Genomic DNA, 19,018 nt, shown 5'->3' on the forward strand with positions numbered 1-19,018 from the left:
CCGCCACCGCAAATTTACACATCTGTATGTGAGGAAGAACAGATAGGTCCTGAATCTGAGACCCTTGTGACACTTCCTCGTTCACTATCGTCAACAAATCCCATGATCATAAAACAAAAAATGAATGCATCTGTACGGCTTTTCGCTGAAGCCACAAACTGATACAACTTCCTGTTCTGTACCACACATCCATTATTATCCAACAACTATAGAAATTCATTAAAGCCACAGTGTTGAACTGGGCTACATTTCATCTTTCATTAGAATTAACTTACCCTTACCAACAAGCAACATGGATCGTCCTTAATGCAGACGTGGAAGAGTGGGACGTTTAGATATCTGCTGCTCAGCACCTACAGTATCGATGAGTGACCTGCCCGAGGGCCCTGAGACAACAATGAACTGCTGATCGTCTATTAACCAACCATTCCTTCCCTTCCTCTTGCAGTGTGGTCATCTGCTCTGATTCATATAATCTAACTCTGGAGCATGGACTTAGGCCTCAGCTACATTTTGACACAGAAAGCACTTTAAACAAAGAATCATGACCTAGTGAACTGTGCTTTCGTGGTGCACGTCCCAAACAAGTTGATCATTTAATCACCCACCTGATGTCAAACAGTTAGGATTTCAGGGGCTTTTGTGGGTCTATAAGAATCCAGGTAGTTTATCACTTTACCTGTTTAGAGATCCATGCTCTCGTTTAGGTTGTGATTAGGGTTCATGACTCTGGAAAAAAATAAGAATCTCTTTTTGTTTAGAATTGAAAACACTTCTAGATTAATATTTTAAAAATCTATTTCTCCTTTGGATTCTTTGGTAGAAAGTAGGAGTGTGTGTATTGATACAGCCGATGTCCCCAATTAAAATGAAGCAGAATCATTGTGGTGTGAATCAAGATCGAGATTTTAATACGATTAATTGTGCAGCTCTAGTTCTAGGTATGGGTTAGTCATGTATAGTGGTGGGGCTAGGAGGAGCTTGGTGTTATTACAGGTCAAGTGCGTGCGTGTGTGTTTTTTTGTTTGCATAAGCAATTTCAGCACTTTCCCCTTTCGCTGTCGTGCGAAAGGGGAAAGTGCTGAAATCAGCAACTTGATAATAATAAGATGTCATCATATTTGTAACACAGAGATGAAACACGGGACTGATGTTTCTCGACCTTACACTCGACTTCTTCTTTCTAAAAATGTTGAGGATGAAGATGAAATGCCACATGACGAGATCATCTGACAAGTCCTTTTACGATATAATGTTATGAATGATTTTTTTCATGCATTTGATAGAGTATCGTGCATTAATGCTGTACAGGTTGGGTCCATATCGCACATTAATGTTGGTGTCCGATGTTTTGTTGGCTTCCCCTTGATGATCAAGTTATTTTTTTCAGAATTTAAGTAAACTTGAATAAATGGGTATAAAGCTTTATGTGAAATGGACTAAACTCAGTGAATGCAGTTTGATTGAATCAGCTCCACCTGCAGCGGAGGTCCGTCTGCCTTCCTGCAGGAATTTCAGTTTTCAGGGAAGGATAAATACGTCACTTCCTAAGACATCAAAGGAATCTATGACCACTGACACTGTGACATTAAAACAAACTAACAACAAGGATTTCTTTGATTATGAATCCTTTGAAGTGTTCTTTTATTTCATATTTCATATAAAAGAACACTTCAAAGGATTCATAATCCTGGGTGGAGTCAACCCTTTGATACACAACATGGGTCAAAGGTGACCCAGTTTATATTTTCTATATATTTGCAGTAAATGAATTGCAATTCATTCAGTATTTCAGGTATTCCCCAATTAACTTGTTTTTGATCATTGCAAATCCTTATTTAAATTTCTTCTTTGTTACTTTTTGAATAAACATTTTTTTTGTATCACTACCCCTCTAATGCACAACATGGGTCAAAAATGACCCGTATTCATTTCCTGTTATTTCATGCATGAGTGTTTCTTTACAATTCAAAAATTTGACTATAACAGTAAGTCTATGAGTGGTCAGTGCTCTCCACACTGATTTGACATTAATTCAGTTGAGACTTATGAGGCTTAAAAGGACAAACTCTGATTATAGCCTCTACTGTATCAAGGTGGTCCCACCTGACCCCCCTTAGCAGTGCCACTGCACTGAGGCGCATTATTTCGCAAGTCAAAAAGTAACTCTGCTCCTCTGATGTTTTCTAATCACTCACTTTCTAAAAACCTGCTGAATTCATATTTATGTTCCTGGATAAACGGGCGTCGCTTCTTCTGCAACAATGAAGTTAAAACCCAGCGTTGACTCATAAACTCTAGAGCGAATCAAACAACCACAAACTATTACGGTCCACAAATTTAATGTAAATCGAATTAAAGTTGTAAAACAAGGCTTACTTCCTGTTGCCAGTAAGTGGCGCTTTCACTACACACAGACTAATAAATCTGTTCAGGCCGGGGTCTGATGAAGCCTGAGCAATTTGAGGCCGATTGGGGAATGTGCAGTGAAGTAAAAAAAAACATCCTGTTTCATGGCAAATCAGTAGGTGGCGCTATGTCCCTGAGTTAATATTGACATATGGAGCTGTTCAGGCCGGAACTCTGATCATAGGTGAAGATTTTGGTGTTATTACACACATGTAGTTTGAGGGAGATTGAACAAAGTACACTGAAGTTACAGCAATTTCGAGTGTCACGGCGATATGTTGAAATTTGACGCCACGCCACTATCACGGTGCTCGACAAAAATTCACAGTTTCCATAAGACTTCATCATCAATGTCTTGAGGCCCTTCTAACAAAGTTTGACACAGTTGTGGGCAATGGACGAGGTGTAGGACATGCCAAAACAAGACATTTCCTGTTGCCACCAGGGGGAGCTGTGATTTTAAAGGAATAGTTCACCCAAAAATGATAATTCACTCATTATCTAGTCACCACTATGCCGATGGAGGGGTGGTGAAGTGTTTGAGTCCACAAAACACTGCTGGAGTTTCAGGGGTAAACTGTGTAGCATCCGAATGCAATACAACTGAGGATATTAGGGACTTATCATCAGACTTAAAAAAGAAAACATAACATGCCTCCATACTGCTCCTGTGGTGTCACCCAAGTGTCCACAAGCCCCGACATTCATATTCAACTCTTAACAAGATCATTTACAACGCGTAAAATAAATGATCTTTTTTCCTGGATCAACCCCCTGATCCGGAGCCACACCAACATTTTATGGGTTCTTTCTTTGGTTATGCCCCACCCCTCCACAAAATGGTGGAAAATGGTTGAATATTTTTTGTGTGATACTGCTGACAAATAAACTTTTCTCACTTTTTCTCTTTTCTCTCTTGTTCTCTTTCTTTGTCTCGCTTGTTTTTTTAATCTCTTTTCACAATTCTTCTTTCTCTCTCTTCCTATTTATCTATTTTCTTACTTGTTCTCTTTCTCTTTTCTCATTCACACACCCATTTACACAATGTCTGTCTACTTTGACAGATTGCTGATCATCTAAAACTGGATTTTAGAATATAGATTTTAGATTGAATACATCTTTGCAATATAATTCTATTGTTCTATTATTTTGCTGATTTGGGCGACAGAACTAGATTAAAAAGAAATTACAATCTGTTAAGAAAATATGTGAAAATCTGCTGACAGTCTCACAAAATGATGCTTGAATCAATCTGTTGATCAATCTGCAGTTTATTTACAAAGACATTGACTTCAGTGTTTGATTAGAGGACTGTCACAAAATGTTTGTATGATAGCGCCATCGTGTGACCATTTTATAAAAACTGCATTAACTTGAAAAGTTTATTTTTATTTTTATTTTTTTAAACAATATAGACAATGAAATACTACAGCAGCGTTTGAAGTCATTAAATTAATTTACTCATGAATTTTGCATGAGAAGACCCATATTGAGGTATTTGTACTTGATGACTTCTATTTAATGCCACTTTAGACATTTAATGAATTATGCACTTTTTACTAAAGCTTCAGTTAAAGGTTACATTGCAGATTGGGAAAAGCAAAATGAAACATGGAGCTGGTACTGTGATGGCTCAGGCCTGTATATAGCTGCCGGTGTAACTGGCACGTTGGCATTTACTGATGATTTTCACTGCTGATGGAAGCAACATGAGTTTTTTTAAGCTCAGATTGATGTATGAAAACATTTATTCATTCAGCATCTATATGATTATCCTAGACATACGAACAAAATAGCCAAAGATCTTTTCAGGTTTAAGAAGTGGAATATTTTCATCTCCGTCTAACTGAGCTGCATCACACTTGTTGCAGACTAAAGGCAAAGGCCAGGGAGAGCGTCACCGGGGCCAATAGAAGCATCTGAATGTTAAATATTAAATTTAATTAAATATGATGATTTTCTTTGACTTAATGTGTCCAATTACTTTTGAATCTCCAAACAAATTATTTACAATAATCATTTTGGTATGGTATCAAGGTATTTTCCTCCGTTCATAATTTGAACTGAAGATTTTTCCATAACATAAAAATGCCACATGATTGCAAAACAAAAAGAGTCAATTCTGTGCTGCATTAGGTTTCTACGCACTGACAGTTAAAATAATCAGACATAAACGAAACATGATTTATTTTTTCATTCAACATAAACACTGAGGTAATGAAGAGAGGCCACCAACCTTGTTGCACCTGATCCTCGTTCAGTCACTGTGCTGAGGTCTGACCTGTCAATCACCAACAGCTGTCCATTGTTAAGCTGGGATTGATCAGCAGCTTTTATAAACCTGCACCTCCGTCTGCATGTTCAGTGTGAGCCTTCAACATGACGACTGCACGGTTCTTCTTTGGGTAAGTTGATGTTCTTGTGTCACGGGCAATTTGTTTGTTTGGAAACTTGTGTTCATATGTTTGATTTTTAAATCATTTCAGGGCTTCCCTCTGGGCTCTGCTGATTGTGGACATGTGCTGTGGCCCTGTCAAGAAAGGTAATCTCACAGTCTGGTTAAAACATTTACATGCTTCAGTAAAATTCACGTCTGAATAACGTCTCTTGTATTCAGGCTTTAATCCCGGTGCGTCCTTTAGCGGCAGTTCTATGTATCCAAGATCAGGCTCTAACCAGGGAGCGCCTTCCAGCCAGTATTCACCTGGACTCATGCCTGAGGGTGCTTATCCTGAGGCGCCTGAGCTGGCTGCATCTGCTGGCGCTGGTTCTTCTTCCAGACCTGTTAAGTCCAGGGGCAGTGCAGCGAGGCAGGGTCCTGCAGGCCCAGCACAGTCAGGAGCTGGATTTCAATCTGGCTCAAAAGGTAGAAAATCGAATGCTTTAGAAAATATTTTTGTATCTACAACATTTAATTCTTGTTGCTAGTACCTTGTTTTTTTTTTTTTGTTAACCATCAAATAGAATCCTGTAGAAAAGTGCCCTGATGGGTGTTCAGTGACTGATTTAGATTGAAGTTGCATTTGTCAAGTACAAATGATCTTGTCCAGACTCATTGGAGCCTCTGAATTTATCACTGCACACACCTTGTGCACAAGTTAATATTGGGTTGAGGCTCAATAACTTCACCGTAACAGGTGGTTTTATTCCTTTATTGGCGTTTTGAATCAAGGACTTTGATTTACTTCTCTGTTGTGAAAATTCAGATTTTTTAATCTGAAGCAGATCATTTGATCTTGCTCATATTTATTTTATTTCTCCTCAGAGAGCAAGTGTCATTGCACCTCCTATCCTCAGAGATGAGGAAACACCAGAAGTTGCATCCAGCAATGAAAGGTATCTGAGTATCCCTCTTCCACCGGTGTACCAGGCAGGAGCTGTCCCATTACGAAGGAACCTTGAGGGTGGCGAGTACACGACCCGCGAGACCTGCGGAACAAGGCTTCCTGCCACCACCTCCTCGTTCTCCTCTGGCTGGATCTCTTGAAGGCTACGTCAGCCCACCTCGACCAGACTCTGGCCCTGCTGGACTCTGGCGCGTTTATCCCATACTGCGACTACATGTTCCTGACCGGCCAATATCCAACAGGCACAGTCAGTTACTTCAGCCCGGTTTAGAGCACGGGACGACTTCAAAGGAGGCTCACTATGTGAGAGAATACCTTCCCTACCCTGCTCCCTCACAGCCAATCAACACTCCCAAGGTTGGCGCTCCTGCAAATGAGTAGTTCTAGGCGTGGTGGTGCAGCTGTCCAACCCATTTATTCAAGTCGAACCGCCAGGCAACCAATTCTCCATGCAGGTGGTTATGGGAGCAGTTCTACTTGCCCAGCCAAGGTAAATTGATAAATCCTGGCACAAAATATCTTTTTTCTTTTACTTGTGCTAATGTTGACCTTGTCTTTCAGCATGACTAAGAGTGGATCCTCCAACTGGGATGTTTCAGAAATTCAATAAAAGCCTTTTCAAATACTTGCGTTTCATGCATTTTTATTGACCTGTAAAGGACCATTTCACATGGTGGTGACTCTGCAAATCAATCATGGGAAAGATTGCTTGAACATGCAGCATCCTATGCCCTTAGTGTAAATCATGATGTGAAAAGCCACAAGTTTCCAAACTATTAAATTGCTGTACCACATGCTCTTTTAACCCCCTTCTGTCAACATGTTGACTCTGTTGACGTGTTTCTTTTATTTATTTTTTTACACTATACATTTCAAATGAAAGTAATTGTAAACACACAATGACATGTATTGTTAAGCTAACATTACAGTAAAAAGACCAGTCTGGTTGATGTCATCAGAAAACCACTTGAACAATTCCTGTCAACTTGTGGGCTGGTGCTCTGTAGTGGGGGCAACAAGTCCTCAAATGAGTCAGTAAGAAATGACATAGCTTACTTGAAGCCATGGTTTCATGGCCTCTTCTGTCTGGACAGGCAGAAGAGGAGACAAAGAAATACAATTGCAGTTATTTATTTTTGCTAAAGCACTGATGCATCATCCTAGGGGTACCAATACCTCATTAAATCCCAGAAAGGTGTTAAATATGGGCCCTTTAAATGTGCGAGTGCAAAAAACTAGTGTAAGACTAATATCTGACATATCAGTTGCTTTGAATCTAAAGCGCACTTGTAGCACATCTCACTGCAGAATGTTTAATTCACCACAATCCCATTAGGGTCAAACTATCCCTTTTGAACTCAATGCCTCAGATACAAACATTTTACTCCTGGTGCAGTGGTCTTTTGAGCGATACAACCAGATGATCATTAAAGATACAGAATCAAACCCAAAAGCTGTGTGAATCATAACTGCAGTCAGAAGATCTGAGCTAGCAGACTTGGGTGGTCGGGCGCAATAAGTTACTATAGAACCTTGACCTCATGATTTGGGCCTTCTGTTATAGTCATACGGCCTACAGTTGAGTATATATACATACACTTTGCCATGAAGCAGTTAATTATTTTATTTGTATAGCCCTTCCCAACAATGTAAACTCTACATAGAGTTAAAAAGATATAAAGTACGTGTCATCAAACTGCAACATTATTATATTTTGGAGTTTAAAGTGTCAAATGAGCCTATTCATGAAATGTAATGCAATATTCACAGAATGTCGTTTCATCCCTTCAGTAGTGGTTCAAGGCCTGTACAATCATTGGAGCTATTCTGAAAGCTTGTCTCGGCCTGACACGTGATGACCGTTAATTGTTTTCCTTTAATGTGTCATGTATCGTGTTCAGCCTCATGAACACAAATGAACTCTACTTACGGCCTACAGTGGGCTTAGACATGAGCCTTTCTGCACTGATGTATTTGCGTACCCGATGGTGGCGAAGTCTGACTCAGATCAGAAGCTTGACAGTCGAGTCCTGTCGTCAAACAGTAACACTGATGTTTGCTTTCAAAAAAACATTTGAAATCAAAATGGAAAACAGAATGAACACGAGTTCAAAGCACGTAGCCGCTGAAAGGTAAATGCATAAAGTTAACGAAAACATACAAAGTTAAAAAGCACTAAACTCACTTCTATGCAGTGATTTGCTTTGTGGATCTGAACTACATATTCCTGCTTTAGTTTTATTTCAAAGGCCATTATGCCTTCAGATTTCTAATGGATGTGTGATAAATACTGTCCCCTGTGTTCTTTAAAGTTTATGACTTAGAACTAATAGATGATGATTTTAAGAATGCTCTCTACTGGCACATGATGGGGAAAATGTTCAATGCAAGTAATATATTCACTCTGTTTTGGAAGCTGCTTAATTTATGGCCTTTGCACATTTATTGCATACATTAAAAAGTAACATGACGATATCCAACATCAGACCTTGTGGGCGCCGCAGTGTGCGTCTGACTCAGATCACAAGGCTACGTGTTCAAATCCGTCAAAGGTCAAACAGATAATGTGGTAAACCAACTTGTTACAAGTTGTATTTCCATGTTATGAGGTTGGAACTCACAAGTTCATAATTCTGTGAATTTAAGTCATTTTTAAATCATTCTGCAAAAACACATTTGTTCACTTGTGAATTACTGATTTATTGATGGCCTTTGCACTTGTACTGCATCCGTCTAAAGTAGCATTACAACTTCCAAACACAGACCTTGTGGCTTTGTGGTGCATCTGACTCCAGATCAGAAGGCTCTGTCTCAAATCATGTCAAGGGATTGTTGAAATCAATATGTCCCTCAAGTATTTTCCAGGATGTCATGAGTTCATGTGGACATTTAGGGTGACATGTTAGAAACCGCTCTCCATCAAATGTGAAATATCTGCCATGTGACGGAGAAACTCATTGGTTCAATGTTGAATGCAACTCTAAATTAATATCAGTGTATGTTTTTACAGACCTTGTGGCGCAATGGTAGCACGTCTGACTCCAGATCAGAGGCTGCGTGTTCCAAATCATCATCACGTTTGTTTAATACCTCTGTCCTGTAAAAATCTTCAGGATATTTTAGTCAGGAGTGATATTGCTGCCATTCTCTGCCATCATAGTAAAACACCAATTCAGAAATGTCTTTATGTACAAAGAACACATTGGTTACTCTTGCCTCTTGTTTTAGTGATGACCTTTGCACTTCTCTTGCATCCCTCAAAAGTAGCATTACTGCTCCAAGACCATGAACCTTGTGGCGCAACGGTGGCGTGTCTGACTCCAGATCAGAAGGCTGCGTGTTCAAATCCGTCAAGGTCAGACAGATGTGTGAGTAGCCTTGTCAATCTCGTGTTTCTAAGGTGAGAAGTCACTAAATGAGTTTCATCACCCAGATCTGTTTCCAATTTCACAGAAGTATGTTTTGATTAACTGTGAAAATCTTTCTGCAAAGAACACATTGGTTCCTCTTATATATTGTTTATTTATTTTTACACTTCTATTGCATCCATTTAAAGTGGCATTGTGAGACTGGTCAAAGACCTTGTGGCGCATTGGTAGTGCGTCTGACTCCAGATCCGAGCTGCGTGTTCCAAATCACAACAAAGGATAAAACAGTTATTGCAGTCAATGTGTCCTTTGATGCTTTCAGAATATCTGATCCCAATTCATTATTGATATGTAGGGTGATGTGTTAGAGAGTGCTCTCCACCACCATGTAATCAAAACAGCCCATCCAGAAAATACCTTTTGTCTGAAGACTCAGTATTAAATCCGGTTTTATAATATCCCTGCTAACATCACTGTATGTTTTTACAGACCTTGTGGTGAATTGGTAGTGTGTCTGAGGTCAGGACAGAAGAGCTGTAGTCGAAATCATGTCACGTTTGTTGGAAATACCTCTGTCTATATACAAAAATGTCCAGGATATTTTGTCACCCAGTTCTCCTAGACATTTGGGGTGACACATGTAGCATTCTATTCTCTGCCATCACTTAATCAAAACACCAATTCAAGAGAAATATCTTTGTAATACAAAGAACATTGGTTCACTCTTATATATATTGTTTTTGATGACCTTTGCACTTCTTGCATCCATATAAAGTGACATTCTGAAACCCACGGACCTTGTGGCGCAGCGGTGGCGCGTCTGACTCCGAATCAGAGGAGCTGCGTGTTCAAATCGTCAAGGTCAGCTGTGCTATCAATCTGTGTCCATCTACAGCATCAGAGTCAACTGACTTATGTGCTTTGGCAAATTGATGGGCGTGTATAATAAAGCCTTTTCCACCACCACTAAGTCAAATCATAATCAAATATCTTAACTGAAGATCATTGGTTCAATCTTTAATTCTGTTTATAGATTATCTTTGCGCTTCCATTTGTATCTAAATTAACATCAGTATTTGTTTTTACAGACTAACAGCCAAGCAATGGTAGCGTCAGCTCAGATCAGAGGCTGCGTGTTCAATCACGCTGGCTCAAAGGTTTATTGCAGTTGTGTCCTTTGATGCTTTCCAGAGTATCACAGTCCCCAAGTTCCTTATTGATATAGGGTGTATGTTGAGAGTGCTCTCCACCACCATGCAGTGTGTCAGTAAATATCTTTTGTCTAGAAGAACTCAGCAGGTAATCCGGTTTATTGACGATCGTTGCACTTGTCTTGAATCCCTCTAAACTAACATCACTGTATGTTTTACAGACCTTGTGGTGAATTGGTAGCATGTCTGACTCCAGGGACAGAGCTGTGTGTTCAAATCATGTCAGATTTATTTGGAAATCTCTGTCATAAAATCTTCAGGATATTTTAGTCAGGAGTGACATGTTAACGCATTCTCTGCCTGTCTTAGTAAACACTAATTCAGAAATATCTTTATGTACAAAGAACTTGTTGGTTCACTGCCATATCTTGTTTTAGTGATGACCTTTGCACTTCTCTTGCATCCCTCTAAAGTAGCATTACTGTCCAAGACCATAGACCTTGTGGCGCAGTGTGTGATCAGCTCAGATCAGAAGGCTGCGTGTTCAAATCACGTCAGGTCAGCTGTGCCTCAATGGTGTCATCTACAGCATCAGGTTTGACTTATAGAAGATACTTGTTCTTTAGCAAATTTATGGGGATGTATAATAGAGCCTTCTCCAACACCAACTAATCATAACACAACTCAGAAATATCTTCATTGAAGAACTCATTGGTTCAATATTTAATTCTGTTTTATTGATACTTTTGCACTTCCATTTCATCTAAATTAACATCAGTATTTGTTTTCCACAGACCTTGTGGCGCAATGGTAGCGCATCTGACTCAGATCAAGGCTGTGTGTTCAAAACCAATCAAGGTCAGCTGTGCTTTCAAAATGCAGATGTCTCCACCTACAGCATCCTTTGACCATTTTATAAGCACATTAGCAAAAGTTTATTTATATTAATTCACTAAATAGATAGACAATGGAAATACTTTGTAGCGTTTGAAATCATTAAGTTAATTTGCTCATAAATTTGCCTTAAGGAAGACCCGTATTGAGGTATTTGTGCCAGTAGCTTCTATTTAATGCCACTTTAGACATTTAATGAATTATGCACTTTTACTAAGCTTCAATTTAAAGTTACATTGCAGATTGGGAAAAGCAAAATGAAACATGGAGCTGGTTCTGTTATGACTCAAGCTGTATATGGCTGCAGGTGCTCCAACTGCTTCACGTTGGCAATTACTGATGATTTTCACTGCTGATGGAAGCAACATAGTTTTTTCTAGCTCAGATTGATGTATGAAAACATTTATTCATTCAACATCTACATGATTATCTAGACATACGAACAAAATAGCCAAAGATCTTTTCAGGTTTTAAGTGGAATATTTTTCATCTCAGTCTAACTGAGCTGCATCACCTTGTTTGCAGACTAAAATAAAGCCAGGGAGAAGTCACGGGGGGCCAATAGAAGCATCTGAATGTTAAATATTAAATTGGTACAATAATCATTTGGTATGGTATCAAGGTATTTTCCTCCGTTCATAATTTGAACTGAAGATTTTCCATAACATAAAAATGCCACATGATTGCAAAACAAAAGAGTCAATTCTGTGCGCATTGGGGTTTCCTACGCACTGACAGTTAAAATAATCAGACATAAAGCGAAACTCGATTTATTTTTCATTCAACACTAAACACTGAGAGTAATGAAGGCCCACCAACCTTGTTGCACCTGATCCTCGTTCAGTCACTGTGCTGAGGTCTGACCTGTCAATCGCACCAACTTGACGTCCATTGATGGCTGGGTTGATCAACAGCTTTATAACCTGCACCTCCGTCTGTAATTCCAAGTGTGAGCCTTCAACATAACGACTACGCATTCTTCTTTGGGTAAGTTGATGTTCTTGTGTACGGGCAATTTGTTTGTTTGGAAACTTGTGTTCATATGTTTGATTTTAAAAGTATTCAGGGACTTCCCCTCTGGGCTCTGCTGATTGTGGACATGTGCTGTGGCCCTCATCAAGAAAATTAATCTCACAGTCTGGACAAACATTTACATGTTACAAGTAAAATTCAAGTCTGAACCGTCTCTTGTATTCGAGCTTTAATCCCAGTCGTCCTTTAGCGAAAGCAGTTCTATATGCTCAAGATCAGGCTCCCTTGGGAGCGCCTTCCAGCCAGTATTCACTGGACTCATGCCTGAGGTGCTTATCCTGGCGCTGAGCAGCCCCATCTGCTGGCGCTGGTTCTTCTTCAGAACCCCTGTGGAGTCAGGGCAGTGCAGGCGAGCAGGGTCCTGGGCCCAGCACAGTCAGGGCTGGATTTCAATCTGACTCAAAGGTGAAAAATCGAATGCTTTAGAAAATATTTTTGTATCTACAACATTTAATTCTTGTTGCTAGTACCTTGTGTTTTTTTTGTTAACCGTAAATAGAATCCTGTAGAAAAGTGCCTGATGGGTGTTCAGTGACTGATTGGAGATTGAAGTTGCATTCAGTACAAATGATCTTGTCAGACTCATTGGAGCCTCTGAATTTATCACTGCACACACCTTGTACCTCAAGATTAATATTAGGGTTGAGGCTCAATAACTTCACAGTAACCGGTGGTTTATTCCCTTTATTTAGCATTTGAATGAAGGACTTTGGTTACTTCTCTATTGTAGAAAATTCAGATTTTTAATCGAAGCAGATCATTGATCTTGCTCACATTTATTATTTATTTCTCCTCAGAGAGCAAGTGGCTCATTGCACCTCCTATCCTCAGAGATGAGGAAACACCAGAGATTGCATCAGCAGTGAAGGTAGTATCCCTCTTCCACCGGTGTACCAGAGCAGGGGAGCTGTCCATTCACGAAAGGAACCTTGAGGGTGGCGAGAGTCACGACCGCGAGACTGCAGAACAAGACCCTGCCACCACCTCCTCGTTCTCCTCTGGCTGCGGATCTGCAGAGAGCTCGTCCAGCCCCACCTCGACCAGACTCTGGCCCTGCTGGACTCTGCAGCGCGTTTATCCTTACTACGACTACATGTTCTGACCGGCCATGTCAACAGGCACAGTCAGTTACTTCAGCGGCGGTTTAGAGACACGGAAGGGGCGACTTCAAAGAACTCACCTGTGAGAAGAATAACCCTACCCTGCTCCCTCAGCCAATCAACACTCCCAAGGTTAGCGCTCCTGCAAATGAGTGGTTCTAGGCATTGGTGTAGATGCAGCTGTCCAACCCATTATTCCATTCGAACAGCCAGCAACCAATTCTCCATGCAGGTGGTGTGGAACAGTTCTAACGCAGCCAAAGGTAAATTGATAAAAATCTGGCACAAAATATCTTTTCTTTTTTTACTTGTGCTAATGTTGACCTTGTCTTTCCAGCATGACTAGAGGTGGATCCTCCAGCAGGATGTTTCAGAATTCAATAAAGACCTTTTTCAAATACTTGCGTTTCATGCATTTTATTGACCTGTAAAGGACCTGTTCCATGGTGGTGACAAATCAATCATGGGGAAAAGATTGCTTGGTGTACAGCATCCTATGCCCTTAGTGTAAATCATGATGTGAAAAGCCACAAGTTTCCAAACTATTAAATTGCTATACCACATGCTCCTTTAACCCCCTTCTGTCCAACATGTTGACTCTGTTGGCCGATGTTTCTTTTATTTATTTTTACACTATACATTTCAAATGAAATGGTGGCAAACACAATGACATGTATTGTTAAGCTAACATTGCAGTAAAAAGACCAGTCTGGTTGATGTCATCAGAAAACCACTTGAACAATTCCTGTCAACTTGTGGGCTGGTGCTCTGTAGTGGGGGGGGCAACAAGTCCTCAAATGAGTCAGTAAGAAATGACATAGCTCCACTTGAAGCCATGGTTTCATGGCCTGTTCTGTCTGGACAGGCAGAAGAGGAGACAAGGAAATACAATTGCAGTTATTTATTTTTACTTTAAAGCACTGATGCATCATCCTAGAGTACAATACCTCATTAAATCCCAGAAAGGTGTTAAATATGGGCCCTTTAAATGTTACGAGTGCAAAAAAACTAGTGTAAGACTAATATCTGACATATCCAGTTGCTTTGAATCTAAAAACGCACATAGCACATCTGCTGCAGAATGTTAATTCTACAATCCCATTAGAGGTCAAACTATCCCTTTTTGAACTCAATGCCTCAGATACAAACATTTTACTCCTGGTGCAGTGGTCTTTTAGGCGATACAGCAGATGATCACATTAGAATACGAATCAAACCCAAAGCTGTGTGAATCATAACTGCAGTCAGAAGATCTGAGCTAACCCAGACACCTTTGGGTGAATTAGTGTAATAAGTTACTATAGAACCTTGACCTCATGAGTTTGGGCCTTCTGTTATAGTCATACGGCCTACAGTTAATTTATATAACCCTTACACTTTGCCATGAAACTAAGTTAATTATTTTATTTGTATAGCCCTTTTAACAATGCTCAAACTCTACATAGGATTAAAAAAAAATATAAGGTACGTGTCATCTTTGCAACACATTATTATATTTTTGGGTTAAAGTGTAAATGAGCCTATTCATGAAATGTAATGCAATATTCACAGAATGCGTTTCATCCCTTCAGTATTGGTTCAAAGGCCTGTACAATCATTGGAGCTATTCTGAAAGCTTGTCTCGGCCTGACACGTGACCGTTAATTGTTTTCCTTTAATGTGTCATGTATCCGTGTTCAGCCTCATGAACACAAATGAACTCTCATGACCTACAGTGGGCTTAGACATGAGCCTTTCTGCACTGATGTGTTCTGCGTACCCGATGGTGACGAGTCTGACTCCCGAATCCAGAAGCTTGACAGTCCGAGTCCTGTCTCGTCCAAACAGTAACACTGATGTTTTGCTTTCAAAAAAAACATTTCGAAATCAAAATGGAAAACAGAATAATGAACACGAGTTCAAAGCGTGGCCGCTGAGTAAATGCATAAAGTTAACAGAAAACATACAAAGTTAAAAAAGCACTAAACTCACATCAGTTTAAAGTATATGGCTTCTATGCAGTGATTTGCTTTGTGGATCTGAACTGCATATTCACACTTTGGATGGTTTGCTTTTTTAAACTACAAAAGGCCATTATTGCCTTCAAAGATTTCGAATGGATGTGTGATAAATACTGTCCCCTGTGTTCTTTAAGTTTGTCAACTTAGAACTAGCTGGGTGATGATTTTTTTAAGAGTGCTCTCTACCAGCATGATCAGGGAAAATGTTCAATGCAAGTAATATGTTCACTCTGTTTTGGAAGCTGCTTAATTTATGGCCTTTGCACATTTATTGCATACATTTAAGTAACATGATGATATCAACATCGAACCTTGTGGCGCATAGCGATGGCGTCTGACTCAGATCAGAAGGCTGCGTGTTCAAATCACGTCAAGGTCAAAACAGATGTGTGGTAAACCTTGTTACAAGTTGTATTTCCATGTTATGAGGTTAGAACTCACAGAACATGTAATTCTGTGAAATTAAGTCATTTTTAAATCATTCTGCAAAAAACACATTTGTTCACTTGTGAATTACTGATTTATTGATGGCCTTTGCGCCTTACTGCATCCGTCTAAAAGTAGCATTACAACTTCCAAACACAGACCTTGTACCCAGCACCTTTGTAGTGCATCTGACTCCAGATCGAAGGCTCTGTCTCAAATCATGTCAAGGGGATTGTTGAAAATGTCCTGTGATATTTTCCAGGATGTCACTCCAGTTCACTGTGGAAATTTAGGGTGACATGTTAGAGAACGCTCTCCATCAAATGTGAAAATATCTGCCATGTGTGAACTCATTGGTTCAATGTTGAATCGCTCTAAATTAATATCGTGTAATGTTTTTACAGACCCTTGTGGCGCAATGGTATGGTCTGACTCCAGATCAGAAGGCTGCGGTGATGTTCAAATCATGTCACGTTTATTTGAAAATCTTCAGGATATTTTAGTCAGGGTGACATGTTAACATGCATTCTCTGCCATCATAATCAAACACCAATTCAGGGAAATGTCTTTATGTACAAAGAACATTGGTTCACTCTTATATCTTGTTTAGTGATGACCTTTGCACTTCTCTTGCATCCCTCCCAAAGTAGCATTACTGTCCAAGACCATAGACCTTGTGAAGCAACGGTAGCGTCTGACTCCAGATCAGAAGGCTGCGTGTTCAAATCACGTCAAGGTCAAACAGATGTGTGGTAAACCTTGTCAATCTCGTGTTTCTAAGATGAGAAGTCACTAAATGAGTTTTCACTCATCCAAGATCTGCTCAATTTCTGCAGAAGTGTGTTTTGATTAACTGTGAAAATCTTTTCTGCAAAAAGAACACATTAGTTCACTCTTATATATTGTTTTATTTATTTTACACTTCTATTGCATCCATTTAAAGTGGCATTATTGAGACTGGTCAAAGACCTTGTGGCGCAAGAGGTGGGCCTGACTCCAGATCAGAAGGCTGCGTGTTCAAATCACAACAAGGTCAAACTGTTTATTGCAGTCAATGTGTCCTTTGATGCTTTCCAGGATATCACAGTACCCAGTTCATTATTGATATGTAGGGTGGTGTATTAGAGAGTGTCTCCACCACCATGTAATCAAAACAGCCCATCAGAAAATACCTTTTGTCTGAAGGAACTCAGTATTAAATCCGGTTTTATAATATCCCTCTAAACTAACATCACTGTTTTTTTACAGACCTTGTGGTGAATTGGTAGTGTGTCTGAGTCCAGGACAGAAGGCTGTGAATTGAAATCATGTCACGTTTATTTGGAAATACCTCTGTCCTGTAAAAATGTCCAGGATATTTTAGTCACCAGTTCTCCAGAACATTTAGGGTGACATGCTAACGTGCATTCTCTGCCATCACTTAATCAAAACACCAATTCAAGAAATATCTTTATGTACAAAGAACACATTGGTTCACTCTTATATATATTGTTTTTGATGACCTTTGCACTTCTATTGCATCCATATAAAGTGACATTACTGTCTGAAACCACGGACCTTGTGGCGCAACGGTAGCGCGTCTGACTCCAGATCAGAAGGCTGCGTGTTCAAATCACGCAGGCAATAACAAATGCGCGTGTCCATCTACAGCATCAGGTGTGACTTATGTGCTTTGGCAAATTGATGGGGTGTATAATAAAGCCTTTTCCACCACCACTAAGTCAAATCAACAATCCAGGAAATATCTTCCAACTGAAGATCTCATTGGTTCGATCTTTAATTCTGTTTTATAGATTATCTTTGCACTTCCATTGTATCTAAATTAACATCAGTATTTGTTTTACAGACCTTGTGGCGTAATGGTAGCGTGTCTGACTCCACATCAGAAGGCTCGTGTTCAAATCACATCAAGCTCAAAAGGGTTTATTGCAGTTAATGTGTCCTTTGATGCTTTCCAGGATATCACAGTCCCCAGTTCCTTATTGATATGTAGGGTGGTGTGTTGAGAGTCCTCTCCACCACCATGCAATTAAAACAATCAGTAAATATCTTTTGTCTGAAGAACTCAGCATTTAATCCGGTTTTATTGACGATCGTTGCACTTGTCTTGAATCCCTCTAAACTAACATCACTGTATGTTCTTACAGACCTTGTGGTGAATTGGTAGCATGTCTGACTCCAGATCAGAAGGCTGTGTGTTCAAATCATGTCACGTTTATTTGGAAATACCTCTGTCCTGTAAAAATCTTCAGGATATTTTAGTCAGGGTGACATGTTAACGTACATTCTCTGCCATCACTTAATCAAAACACTAATTCAGGAAATATCTTTATGTACAAAGAACACATTGGTTCACTCTTATATCTTGTTTTAGTGATGACCTTTGCACTTCTCTTGCATCCCTCCAAAGTAGCATTACTGTCCAAGACCATAGACCTTGTGGCACAACGGTAGCGCCTGACTCCAGATCAGAAGGCTGCATGTTCAAATCACGCCAAGGTCACCTGTGCTTTCAAATGCACGTGTCCATCTACAGCATCAGGTGACTTATAGAATGTGTTCTTTAGCAAATTTATGGGGATGTATAATAGAGCCTTCTCCAACACCAACTAATCATAACACCAACTCAGGAAATATCTTCCGACTGAAGAACTCATTGGTTCAATATTTAATTCTGTTTTATTGATGATATTTGCACTTCCATTGCATCTAAATTAACATCAGTATCTGTTTTACATACCTTGTGGCGCAATGGTAGCGCGTCTGACTCCAGATCAGAAGGCTGCGTGTTCAAATCATGTCAAGGTCAAACAGAAGTGTGGTAAACCTTGTCAATCTCGTGTTTCTAAGGTGAGAAGTCACTAAATGAGTTTCACTCACCCAAGATCTGCTCCAATTTCTGCAGAAGTGTGTTTTGATTAACTGTGAAAATCTTTTCTGCAAAGAACACATTGGTTCACTCTTATATATTGTTTTATTTATTTTACACTTCTATTGCATCCATTTAAAGTGGCATTATTGTCACTGGTCATAGACCTTGTGGTGCAACGGTAGTGCGTCTGACTCCAGATCAGAAGGCTGCGTGTTCAAATCACATCAAGGTCAAAAGGGTTTATTGCAGTCAATGTGTCCTTTGATGCTTTCCAGGATATCACAGTCCCCAGTTCATTATTGATATGTAGGGTGGTGTGTTAGAGAGTGCTCTCCACCACCATGTAATCAAAACAGCACATCAGAAAATACCTTTTGTCTGAAGGAACTCAGTATTAAATCCGGTTTTATAATATCCCT

The 19,018-nt window shown here is 39.7% G+C and overlaps 1 protein-coding gene and 2 non-coding genes across 3 annotated transcripts; all 3 read left to right on the forward strand.

Annotated features, from left to right (window-relative positions):
• The first annotated feature begins 4,742 nt into the window (after nt 1-4,742).
• On the forward strand, nt 4,743-13,303 carry LOC124852106. Its single transcript, XM_047340672.1, has 4 exons — nt 4,743-4,814; nt 4,896-4,951; nt 5,027-5,275; nt 12,999-13,303. The coding sequence occupies exons 1-4, from the start codon at nt 4,789-4,791 to the stop codon at nt 13,301-13,303; spliced, it is 636 nt and encodes a 211-aa protein (XP_047196628.1). The 5' UTR covers nt 4,743-4,788.
• Nucleotides 13,304-18,464: 5,161 nt separating this feature from the next.
• trnaw-cca lies at nt 18,465-18,536 on the forward strand. Its single transcript has one exon. It is a non-coding gene; the product is annotated as a tRNA-Trp (tRNA).
• A 224-nt stretch (nt 18,537-18,760) lies between these two features.
• Nucleotides 18,761-18,832, forward strand: trnaw-cca. Its single transcript has one exon. It is a non-coding gene; the product is annotated as a tRNA-Trp (tRNA).
• Nucleotides 18,833-19,018: the final 186 nt, after the last annotated feature.

This window comes from Hippoglossus stenolepis, chromosome 7, assembly GCF_022539355.2.
Source record: "Hippoglossus stenolepis isolate QCI-W04-F060 chromosome 7, HSTE1.2, whole genome shotgun sequence".
In the NCBI taxonomy this organism is placed as follows: Eukaryota; Metazoa; Chordata; class Actinopteri; order Pleuronectiformes; family Pleuronectidae; genus Hippoglossus; species Hippoglossus stenolepis.

What these genes read in the sequence shown, in the direction of transcription:
- LOC124852106 (XM_047340672.1), top strand. Translation starts at nt 4,789, where the DNA reads ATGACGACTGCACGGTTCTTCTTTGG. An exon ending in ACTGCACGGTTCTTCTTTGG is followed by an intron (nt 4,815 to 4,895) that starts GTAAGTTGATGT and finishes AAATCATTTCAG; the next exon opens with GGCTTCCCTCTGGGCTCTGC. An exon ending in CTGTGGCCCTGTCAAGAAAG is followed by an intron (nt 4,952 to 5,026) that starts GTAATCTCACAG and finishes TCTTGTATTCAG; the next exon opens with GCTTTAATCCCGGTGCGTCC.